This window comes from Lampetra fluviatilis, unplaced genomic scaffold (assembly GCF_964198595.1).
Source record: "Lampetra fluviatilis unplaced genomic scaffold, kcLamFluv1.1 SCAFFOLD_864, whole genome shotgun sequence".
Classification (NCBI taxonomy): domain Eukaryota; kingdom Metazoa; phylum Chordata; class Hyperoartia; order Petromyzontiformes; family Petromyzontidae; genus Lampetra; species Lampetra fluviatilis.
In genome coordinates this window covers 1-11623 of record NW_027621292.1, presented here as the reverse complement: position 1 = coordinate 11623, position 11623 = coordinate 1, and the positions used below count along the sequence as shown (strand labels likewise).

The following is an 11623-nucleotide window of genomic DNA, read 5'->3' as shown; positions in this document are numbered from 1 at the left end:
ATGTCGTCACCGCTGTCGTCATCGTCGGCATCGGCGGGCCGTCACGCGCGCCCCACCCCGCGCTTCTCGCTGGACCCCGTCGCCCTGCGCCGCGTGACGGTGCAGCTGAGCGCCGCCGACTCGCGACGAGGTGGAGGTGGTGGAGGTGGTGGAGGTGGTGGAGGTGGTGGAGGTGGAGGAGCGGGAGGGACACGGAGAGTCGTCCACCTCGTGGGAGACGCCCACACCGTCCCGCTGGGGGGTGACGTGGAGGATGATGTGATGGTGGACGACGGGGACGAGGAGGGTGGAGGGATGGTGGTGGACGAGGTGGTGGACGAGGTGGTGGACGAGGAGGAGGAGGTGGAGGACGTGGTGTTTGCCGTTCTGGACGACATGGCGACGCCGAGGGACGAGATCGACAACGGAGGTGGTGGAGGAGGTGGTGGAGGTGGTGGACAACGGGGTGGAGGTGGTGGTGGACGACGTGGAGGAGGTGGAGGTGGAGACGACTCGCCCAGCCACCTTGGCGGCGTGGAGGTGATGATGAGCACGTGGTGGTGGAGGTGGTGGTGGTGGTGGTGGAGGTGGTGGAGGTGGTGGTGGTGGAGGTGGTGGTGGTGGAGGTGGTGGTGGAGGTGGTGTTGATGGAGGTGGTGGTGGTGGTGGTGTTGATGGAGGTGGTGGTGGTGGTGGTAACGGTGGTGGTGGTGATGGTGATGACAGTGGTCATGGAGGTGGTGGAGGTGGTAGTGATGACGGTGGTGGTGGTGGAGGTGGTGGTGATGGAGGTGGTGGTGATGGTGACGGTGGTGGTGACGGTGGTGGTGACGGTGGTGGAGATGGAGGTGGTGGTGGTGGAGGTGGTGATGGTGGTGGAGGTGGAGGTGGTGGTGATGGAGGTGGTGGTGGTGATGGTGGTGGTGATGGTGGTGGTAGTGATGGATGTGGTGGTGGTGGTGATGGAGGTGGTGATGGAGGTGGTGACGGTGGTGGTGGTGTGTGTGTTACCGTGTGTGTGTGTGTGTCACTGTGTGTGTTACTGTGTGTGTGTGTGTGTAACAACGAAAAACCATTGCGGATGGCCACGTGGAATGTTCGAACGCTCACTGCGGAGGAGAGGCTGCCACTCCTCTGTCGGGAGCTGGACCGGTACCGCCTGGATCTCTGTGGCATTCAGGAGGTCCGGTGGACCGGTTCTGGCTCCTGCCACCATGAGGGGTGGACAGTCCTCTACTCGGGGCAGGAGACTGCCAAACAACAGGGTGTGGCTCTTCTTCTGAACAAAAGAATGAAGGGGGCGTGGGAGCGTGGCGGTGAGGTGTGGGAAGCTGTAAGCCCCAGGATACTTTGGGCTCGCCTTCCCATCAACCAGAGGCGAGGAGTGGTGGTCGTGGTTACTTACGCCCCCACCGAAGACGAACATCCGTGGAGGGATGCAGGCAAAGCCGATGAGTCAGACGCTTTCTATGACCTACTGTCACAGGTGCTGGCTAAAGTGGCCACTCGGGACAGAGTCATCTTGTTGGGTGACTTCAATGCCCGAGTTGGTCATGATGCTGGCACCTGGTCTGGAGTGATTGGAAGGCATGGGCCAGATCAGCTCAATAACAACGGTAGGAGGCTGCTAGATTTCTGTGCAGCCCATGGGCTTGTAATTACCAACACGCTCTTCCGGCATCGGCGCATCCACACAACATCATGGATGCATGCCGGGTCCAAGCAAGAACATCTGCTGGACTACGTAGTGACGGACCAGCGGATGCGAGCCCATGTCCTTGACACCAGGACCTACCGTGGAGCTGATCTGCCCTCTGACCATCGACTAGTCATCTGTAAGATGCGCCTGCCATTCTTCCACTCCGGTGGTGGGTGTACACCCAGGATCCCATTCCAACCAAAAGTGGCCTGGTCTAAGTTAGCTGATGAAAGTTGCAAGCGAGAATTTCATCATCGCTTGCAGCTGGGGTTGGCATCGTCCCCCACTCCACCTGATGTCGAGGGTAAATGGGCGAGGTTTAAGACTGTGACTCATGCAGCTGCAATGGCTGCTTTGGGTACGCGGTCCAGACCTCCCCGGGAACCCTGGCTGACGGAGGAGGTGTTCAGGTTAATTGAGAAAAAGCGACAGGCCCACTCTCATCGCCTACAGCATCCCACGTCAGAGAATGAGGAGGTTTACCGCAGCCTTCGCTCGGAGGTTCGGAGAGCCGTAAGGCGCTGTAAGGATGGGTGGTGGTCGCGGGTTGCTGAGGAGATGGAGTCTGCCTCAGTGGCCCGCGATCACAAATCACTATTTAACTCCATCAAAAAAGTAACCTGCAGCGCCACACCTATTACCATCATTAGAGGAAAAAACGGTGATCCAATCTCCGACCCCCAGGAACAGGTTTGCAGATTTGCTGAGCATTTCTGTGAGGTCCTGGGGGAGGGAAAATCTCTCAGCCAGGAAAACATCATGGCACAAAGTGGGGATAACCCTGCTGAGGCTGCGGTGCCTCAAATATTGGAAGAGGTCACCCCCTGTGAGTGGCTGGCTGAGGTACCGGCTGTTGAGGAAGTACTGAGGGCGATCCGGAGTCTGAGACCAGGGAAGGCACCGGGCAGAGATGATCTCCCAGGCGAAATGCTGAGGGAGGGTGGCGTTTGTGCACAGACTGCCCTATATGACATCATAACAACAGTCTGGACCACTGGACGGGTTCCGCAGGACTGGAAGGATGCCCTGGTGGTCCCCCTCTTTAAGAAGGGGGACCGCACAGACTGTAACAACTACAGGGGCATCTCACTCCTCAGTGTGCCGGGTAAGGTCCTGGCAAGGATTATTCAACATCGCCTTGCTAGGCATGCTGAGGAGAGGCTTGCGGAGCCCCAATGTGGTTTCAGGAAAGGGCGGTCCTGCACAGATGCCATATTTTCTGTCCGTCTGCTACAGCAGAGGTGTAGGGAATTCCAAAAAGACCTACATCTCTGCTTTATTGACCTGGTCAAGGCCTATGATACCATCAGTAGGACTGGGCTCTGGGTTGTTCTTCGTGCTTTCGGAGTCCCTGACCCTCTGCTCACGATCATTAAGGACCTTCATGATGGTGAGCGGGCCCGGGTAAAACTACGTGGCCGGGAGTCGGAGCCTTTCCCTGTACACCTTGGGGTGCGACAGGGATGTCCTCTGGCTCCCACATTATTTAACATCTATTTCGACTGCGTAGTTCGTGAAGCCTTCAATAGCTGTACCGGGGGAATTACCATTTGGTACAGATATAATGGGAGGCTGATCGACGCCCGGGTGCGATCAAGGGATGGCTCCCTATTGGTCAACCACGTTATGTATGCCGATGATTTGGTAATAGCTGCTCATTCAGAAGAGGAGTTGGAGACGCTGCTGCTGAGGCTGGAGTGTGCCACTAAGAGGTGGGGCCTTACCATCAGCCCCACCAAAACTAAGCACCTGCCTGGGTATTTTGTACCATCGGGCACTCCGCCCCCACAACTCCCAATCGGTGATGGGGCAGTTGTGGAGAGAGTAGAGAGTTTCCCATACCTGGGCAGTGTGCTCATGACCAGCTCCAGTTTATCAGCAGAGGTCTCACTCCGAATCAGTCGAGCGGCAATATCTTTTCATCGGTTGCGTAACGCTGTGTGGAAGCTACCTGGTCTGTCGCTCCGCACGAAGCTTCAGGTCTTCTCGGCCACGGTCATTCCCTCCCTTCTCTACGCTTGCGAAACGTGGACCCCCCTAGTGGAGCATCTTCGCCGGTTGGAAACATTTAGGCTGGCCTGCCTACGATCCATCCTGGGTTTGACCAGGCTGGATTGTGTGAGGAGCTCACAAGTCCTTGAAAGATCTGGGCAAAGTCCCATCAGTGAGCTCCTCCGGCAGGCAAGGCTGCGTTGGCTGGGTCATGTAGCCCCCATGCCCAGCCACCGCATGCCTAAACAGCTTTTGTTCGGCCGGATCGAGGGGGCTAAACGGGCGCGGCACGGGCTAGAGAAGAGATGGAGTGATGTGGTACAGGAGGACGTGGAGCTGAGTGGACTTGCCGATGACTGGTACCAGCGGTGTCAAGATCGGCCTCAGTGGAGGAGGCTCGTGAAGGACGCTACTGGGCAGTTGGAGGCAGTCGCCCTCCAACAACAACGGAGGGCGGAGGAGCGACGCTCACAACAACGAGCGGAGCGCCGGGTGGCTAAAGCACAGCAAGTTGGCACAGTAGGGGGCACAGGTGGTGCATCAGCCAGTCATCTCGGTCATCTCGGTCAGTCGACCCGTGGCACCTGGGTCTGCCCCGTGACCTCCTGCCAGCGGGCGTTCGACACTTCACGTGGCCTCAAGGTGCACATGGCCTGGCACAAGCGTCGTGGTGACGTCACCGCCACTTAGTGGCGAATGGCGGTTGTTGTGTGTGTGTCACCGTGTGTGACCATCGACTAGTCATCTGTAAGATGCACCTGCCATTCTTCCACTCTGGTGGTGGGTGTACACCCAGGACCCCATTCAAACCCTTAGTGGCCTGGTCTCAGTTAGCTGATGAAAGTTGCAAGCGAGAATTCCATCATCGCTTGCAGCTGGGGTTGGCATCGTCCCCCACTCCTCCTGATGTCGAGGGTAAATGGGCGAGGTTTAGGACTGTGACTCATGCAGCTGCAATGGCTGCTTTGGGTACACGGTCCAGACCTCCCCAGAAACCCTGGCTGACAGAGGAGGTGTTCAGGATGGTTGAGAAAAAGCGACAGGCCCACTCTCATCGGCTACAGCATCCCACGTCGGAGAATGAGGAGGTTTACCGCAGCCTTCGCTCGGAGGTTCGGAGAGCCGTGAGGCGCTGCAAGGATGGGTGGTGGTCGCGGGTTGCTGAGGAGATGGAGTCTGCCTCAGTGGCCCGCGATCACAAATCCATATTTAATTCCATCAAAAAAGTCACCTGCAGCGCCACACCTATCACCATCATCAGGGGAAAAAACGGTGATCCAATCTCCGACCCCCAGGAACAGGTTTGCAGGTTTGCTGATCATTTCTGTGAAGTCCTGGGGGAGGGGAAATCCCTCAGCCAGGAAAACATCATGGCACAAAGTGGGGATGACCCTGCTGAGGCTGCGGTGCCTCAAATATTTGAAGAAGAAGTCACCCCTGTGAGTGGCTGGCTGAGGTGCCATCTGTTGAGGAAGTACTGAAGGCGATCCGGAGTCTGAGACCAGGAAAGGCACCGGGCAGAGATGATCTCCCAAGCGAAATGCTGAGGGAGGGTGGCGTTTGTGCACAGACTGCCCTACACGACATCATAACAACAGTCTGGGCCACTGGACGGGTTCCGCAGGATTGGAGGGATGCCCTGGTGGTCCCCCTCTTTAAGAAGGGGGACCGCACAGACTGTAACAACTACAGGGGCATCTCACTCCTCAGTGTGCCGGGAAAGGTCCTGGCAAGGATTATTCAACATCGCCTTGCTAGGCACGCTGAGGAGAGGCTTGCGGAGCCCCAATGCGGTTTCAGGGCGGTCCTGCACAGATGCCATATTTTCTGTCCGTCTGCTACAGCAGAGGTGTAGGGAATTCCAACAAGACCTACATCTCTGCTTTATTGACCTGGTCAAGGCCTATGATACCATCAGTAGGCCTGGGCTCTGGGTTGTTCTTCGTGCTTTCGGAGTCCCTGACCCTCTGCTCACGATCATTAAGGACCTTCATGATGGTGAGCGGGCCCGGGTAAAACTACGTGGCCGGGAGTCGGAGCCATTCCCTGTACACCTTGGGGTGCGACAGGGATGTCCTCTGACTCCCACATTATTTAACATCTATTTTGACCACGTAGTTCGTGAAGCCTTCAGTAGCTGTACCAGAGGAATTTCCATCTGGTACAGATAACAGGACCCTGCGGGGTGGGCTGGTAGGAACGAATAACCAAAGAACATAAACATAATGTATTATGACACTTGTTTAGCCAGGAAAGCCTCACTGAGTCGAAAGGTTTCTGTAGGGTCCTGCCAAGTGTTTGCAGTAGGGGGCGATGTTGCTACACCGAATCGGACGATACGAAGGGAGAGTTTGAGGCCTAGTTCTAGGCTTTAGGCCTAGCTGTAGGCTTTAGGCCGCTGTGAGTTTATTGTTAATTAAAATGTTTTCATTATTTACGTAAAAGCTTTAAATGTAAATGTTTCTATTTAAAAACATCAGGGAATGTAACATTGTTAAACATTAACTCCCTTTCACACACGCGGGGGTACGATACGAAGGGAGAGTTTGAGGCCTAGTTCTAGGCTTTAGGCCTAGCTGTAGGCTTTAGGGCGCTGTGAGTTAATGTTTAATTTAAATGTTTTCATTATTAATGTTTAATTTAAATGTTTTAATTATTAATGTAAAAGCTTTAAATGTAAATGTTTCTATTTTAAAACATCAGGGAATGTAACATTGTTAAACATTAACTCCCTTTCACACACGCGGGGGTACGATACGAAGGGAGAGTTTGAGGCCTAGTTCTAGGCTTTAGGCCTAGCTGTAGGCTTTTGGCCGCTGTGAGTGAATTTTTAATTTAAAAGTTTTAATTAAAAGCGATCTCAGGGAATCATAAGGGAATGTTACACTTGTTTAGCCAGGAAAGCGTCACTGAGTCTAAAGGTTTTTGTAGGGTCCTGCCAAGTGTTTGCAGTAGGGGGCGATGTTGCTACACGGACGGACGGACGGACGGACGATATAATCTATTGTAGGCTGGTCCACTTCGTTCCTACCAGTAGAATGGGAGGCTGATCGATGCCCGGGTGCGGTCAAGGGATGGCTCCCTATTGGTCAACCACGTTATGTATGCCGATGATTTGGTAATAGCCGCTCACTCAGAGGAGGAGTTGGAGACGCTGCTGCTGAGACTGGAGCGTGCCACTAAGAGGTGGGGCCTTACCATCAGCCCCACCAAAACTAAGCACCTGCCTGGGTATTTTGTACCATCGGACACTCCACCCCCACAACTCCCAATCAACCCTCTCTCTTCTCTCTCTCACCACCTCACCTCTCTCACCTCACCTCTCTCTCACCTCACCTCTCTCTCACCTCTCTCTCACCTCACCTCTCTCACCTCACCCTCACCACCTCCCCCTCTCACCTCACCTCTCTCACCACCTCACCTCTCTCACCACCTCACCTCTCTCACCACCTCACCTCTCTCTCACCTCCCCTCTCTCACCTCACCTCTCTCTCACCTCACCCTCACCACCTCACCCCCTCACCTCTCTCTCACCTCACCTCTCTCTCACCTCACCCTCACCACCTCACCCCCTCACCTCTCTCACCACCTCACCTCTCTCACCACCTCCCCCCTCACCACCTCACCTCTCTCTCACCACCTCACCTCTCTCTCACCTCACCTCTCTCACCACCTCACCTCTCTCTCACTTCACCCCCACCACCTCACCCCCTCACCTCTCTCACCACCTCCTCACCTCATCAGGAGGAGGAGGAGGAGGAAGAGGGGGGGGACGATGATGTGGACGCCCTGCTGGAGGCCGGCCTGCCGCCCCCTCGCAAGCGCGCCCGCCTTGACAACCGCCTTGACAACCGCCTTGACGACCGCCTTGACGACCGCCTTGACGACCGCCTTGACGACCGCCTTGACGATCGCCTTGACGACGCCGGGGGGCGTCGCCGCGGCGACCGGGTCCGGGCACCCCGTCTCCACGGCGACGGCGGGGAGGAGGTGGGGGCTACGGTTGGGGGGGAGGAGGGGGCTGAGGAAGAGGAGGAGGGGGAGGAGGGGGAGGAGGAGGGGGGGGATGAGGGGGGGGCGGTGGGGGGGGTGAGGGAGCTGGGATCGGTGCAGCCGCTGTCTGTCAAGATCAAGACGGTGCTCAAGAGTGAGTGTGTCCTGTGTGCGTGTGTGTGTGTGTGTACAGGTGTGTGTGTACAGGTGTGTGTGTACACGTGTGTACGTGTGTACACGTGTGTACGTGTGTGTGCGCCTGTGTGTGTACGTGTGTGTGCGCCTGTGTGTGTGTGTACACGTGTGTGCGTGTGTACGTGTGTGTACAGGTGTGTGTACAGGTGTGTGTACAGGTGTGTGTACAGGTGTGTGTACACGTGTGTGTACAGGTGTGTGTACACGTGTGTACGTGTGTGTGCGCCTGTGTGTGCGTGTGTGTACACGTGTCTGTACGTGTGTGTGTACACGTGTGTGTGTCCTGTGTGTGTGTACACGTGTGTGTGTGTACACGCGTGTGCGTGTGTGTGTGCGTGTGTGTGTACACGTGTGTGTGTACACGTGTGTGTCCTGTGTGTGTGTGTACACATGTGTGCGTGTGTACACATGTGTGCGTGTGTACACGTGTGTGTGTGCGTGTGCACACGTGTGTGTGCGGCAAAACAACCTCCTACCTCCTCGCTGTGCCGGACGGGCAACTCTGTCATGGACATTGCTGTGGGGGGAGGGTCAATGCCCATTGGCCTCTCCCCTCATGGCGTCTGTGACCAGCACAGCGGCTAAACGGGGGCTCTGGACGGGTGCGAGGGGCTGGTAACCCCTCCACCTTCAATGAATTACCACCAAACCACGAATTAAACATAAACCTGTAACTAATAAGCTTGTGCCGGAGGCCCTGGGGGGACAGGCGTCTATGACGTCTCCTGGCCAAACCCCATTTGGCGGAGCCAGGAGATTGAATCTTCACCCTCGGGGCTCCTCTAAAAACACCGAAAATCCACTGCGGGTGGCCATGTGAAATGTTCGAACGCTCACTGCGGAGGAGAGGCTGCCACTCCTCTGTCGGGAGCTGTACCGGTACCGCCTGGATCTCTGTGGCATTCAGGAGGTCCGGTGGACCGGTTCTGGCTCCTGCCACCATGAGGGGTGGACAGTCCTCCACTCGGGGCAGGAGACTGCCAAACAACAGGGTGGGGCTCTTCTTCTGATCAAAAGAATGAAGGGGGCGTGGGAGCGTGGCGGTAAGGTGTGGGAAGCTGTAAGCCCCAGGATACTTTGGGCTCGCCTTCCCATCAACCAGAGGCGAGGAGTGGTGGTCGTGGTTACTTATGCCCCCACCGAAGACGAACATCCGTGGAGGGATGCAGGCAAAGCCGATGAGTCAGACGCTTTCTATGACCTCCTGTCACAGGTGCTGGCTAAAGTGGCCACTCGGGACAGAGTCATCTTGTTGGGTGACTTCAATGCCCGAGTTGGTCATGATGCTGGCACCTGGTCTGGAGTGATTGGAAGGCATGGGCCAGATCAGCTCAAGAACAACGGTAGAAGGCTGCTAGATTTTTGTGCAGCCCATGGGCTTGTAATTACCAACACGCTCTTCCGGCATCGGCGCATCCACACAACATCATGGATACATGCCGGGTCCAAGCAAGAACATCTGCTGGACTACATAGTGACGGACCAGCGGATGCGAGCCCATGTCCTTGACACCAGGACCTACCGTGGAGCTGATCTGCCCACTGACCATCGACTTGTCATCTGTAAGATGCGCCTGCCATTCTTCCACTCCGGTGGTGGGTGTACACCCAGGACCCCATTCCAACCTAAAGTGGCCTGGTCTAAGTTAGCTGATGAAAGTTGCAAGCGAGAATTTCATCATCGCTTGCAGCTGGGGTTGGCATCGTCCCCCACTCCTCCTGATGTCGAGGGTAAATGGGCGAGGTTTAGGACTGTGACTCATGCAGCTGCAATGGCTGCTTTGGGTACGCGGTCCAGACCTCCCCAGAGACCCTGGCTGACAGAGGAGGTGTTCAGGATGGTTGAGAAAAAGCGACAGGCCCACTCTCATCGGCTACAGCATCCCACGTCGGAGAATGTGGAGGCTTACCGCAGCCTTCGCTCGGAGGTTCGGAGAACCGTGAGGCGCTGCAAGGATGGGTGGTGGTCGCGGGTTGCTGAGGAGATGGGAGTCTGCCTCAGTGGCCCGCGATCACAAATCCATATTTAACTCCATCAAAAAAGTAACCTGCAGCGCCACACCGATTACCATCATTAGGGAAAAAACGGTGATCCAATCTCCGACCCCGAGCGGCATTATCTTTTCATCGGTTGCGTAACGCTGTGTGGAAGCTACCTGGTCTGTCGCTCCGCACGAAGCTTCGGGTCTTCTCGGCCACGGTCATTCCCTCCCTTCTCTACGCTTGCGAAACGTGGACCCCCCTAATGGAGCATCTTCGCCGGTCGGAAACATTTAGGCTGGCCTGCCTACGATCCATCCTGGGTTTAACCAGGCTGAATTGTGTGAGGAGCTCACAAATCCTTGAAAGATCTGGGCAAAGTCCCATCGGTGAGCTCCTCCGGCAGACAAGGCTGCTTTGGCTGGGTCACGTAGCCCGCATGCCCAGCCACCGCATGCCTAAACACCTTCTGTTCGGCCAGATTTAGGGGGCTAAACGGGCGAGGCACGGGCTAGAGAAGAGATGGAGTGATGTGGTACAGGAGGATGTGGAGCTGAGTGGACTTGCCGATGACTGGTACCAGCGGTGTCAAGATCGGCCTCAGTGGAGGAGGCTCGTGAAGGACGCTACTGGGCAGTTGGAGGCAGTCGCCCTCCAACAACAACGGAGGGCGGAGGAGCGACGCTCACAACAACGAGCGGAGCGCCGGGTGGCTAAAGCACAGCAAGTTGGCACAGTAGGGGGCACAGGTGGTGCATCAGCCAGTCGTCTCGGTCATCTCGGTCAGTCGACCCGTGGCACCTGCTGGGTCTGCCCCGTGACCTCCTGCCAGCAGGCGTTCGACACTTCACGTGGCAGCCTCAAGGTGCACTTGGCCTGGCACAAGCGTCGTGGTTACGTCACCGCCACTTAGTGGCGAATGGCGGTTGTTGTTGTTGTTACTGTGTGTGTACGTGTTACTGTGTGTGTGTGTCACTGTGTGTGTCACTGTGTGTGTGTGTACCTGTGTGTGTACCTGTGTGTGTGTGTGTACCATGTGTGTACTTGTGTGTGTGTACCTGTGTGTGTGTATATACCGTGTGTGTGTACCTGTGTGTGTACGTGTGTGTGTGTATACCGTGTGTATACCGTGTGTGTGTGTGTGTATACCGTGCGTGCGTGTGTGTGTGTGGTACTGTGTGTGTGTGTACGTGTACCTGTGTGTGTGTACCTGTGTGTGTGTACCTGTGTGTGTGTACCTGTGTGTGTTACTGTGTGTGTACGTGTACCTGTGTGTGTACCTGTACGTGTCACTGTGTGTGTACCTGTGTGTGTATGTACCTGTGTGTGTGTATGTCCCCAAATCCACATGTACCTCTCACTCCATCCCCTCTCCCCCCCCACCCCCCCTCCCCCCACCCCCCCCCACCCACCCCCCCCACCCCCCCCCCACCCCCCCCCCACCCCCACAGCACGTGGCCGCCCGGCCGTGGAGCCGTTGCCGGACGGGTGGATCTCCACCCTGCACAACACGGGGGTCCCAGTCTACCTGCACAGGCCCACGCGCGTGGTCACCTGGGCAAGGCCCTACTTCCTGGGGACAGGCAGCATACGGGTGGGTGGGGGTGGGGGGAGGGGGTGGGAGGGGTGGGGGAGTGGGGGGGGGGTTGGGGGAGTGGGAGGGGTGGGGGGAGTGGGAGGGGTGGGTGAGGGTGGGGGGGTCCCAGTCTACCTGCACAGGCCCACTCGCGTGGTCACGTGGGCCAGGCCCTACTTCCTGGGCACAGGCAGCATATGGGTGGGTGGG

The 11623-nt window shown here is 56.8% G+C and overlaps 1 protein-coding gene across 1 annotated transcript; it reads left to right on the top strand.

The window, feature by feature from the left end:
* LOC144955048 (uncharacterized) lies at positions 1–7695 on the top strand. The gene is made up of 3 exons (XM_078885392.1): positions 1–519; positions 7415–7649; positions 7688–7695. Exons 1-3 carry the CDS (start codon positions 1–3, stop codon positions 7693–7695), a joined length of 762 nt encoding a protein of 253 aa, XP_078741518.1.
* Positions 7696–11623: the final 3928 nt, after the last annotated feature.

What these genes read in the sequence shown, in the direction of transcription:
- LOC144955048 (XM_078885392.1), top strand. Translation starts at nt 1, where the DNA reads ATGTCGTCACCGCTGTCGTCATCGTCGGCATCGGCGGGCCGTCACGCG. An exon ending in GCCACCTTGGCGGCGTGGAG is followed by an intron (nt 520 to 7,414) that starts GTGATGATGAGC and finishes TCACCTCATCAG; the next exon opens with GAGGAGGAGGAGGAGGAAGA.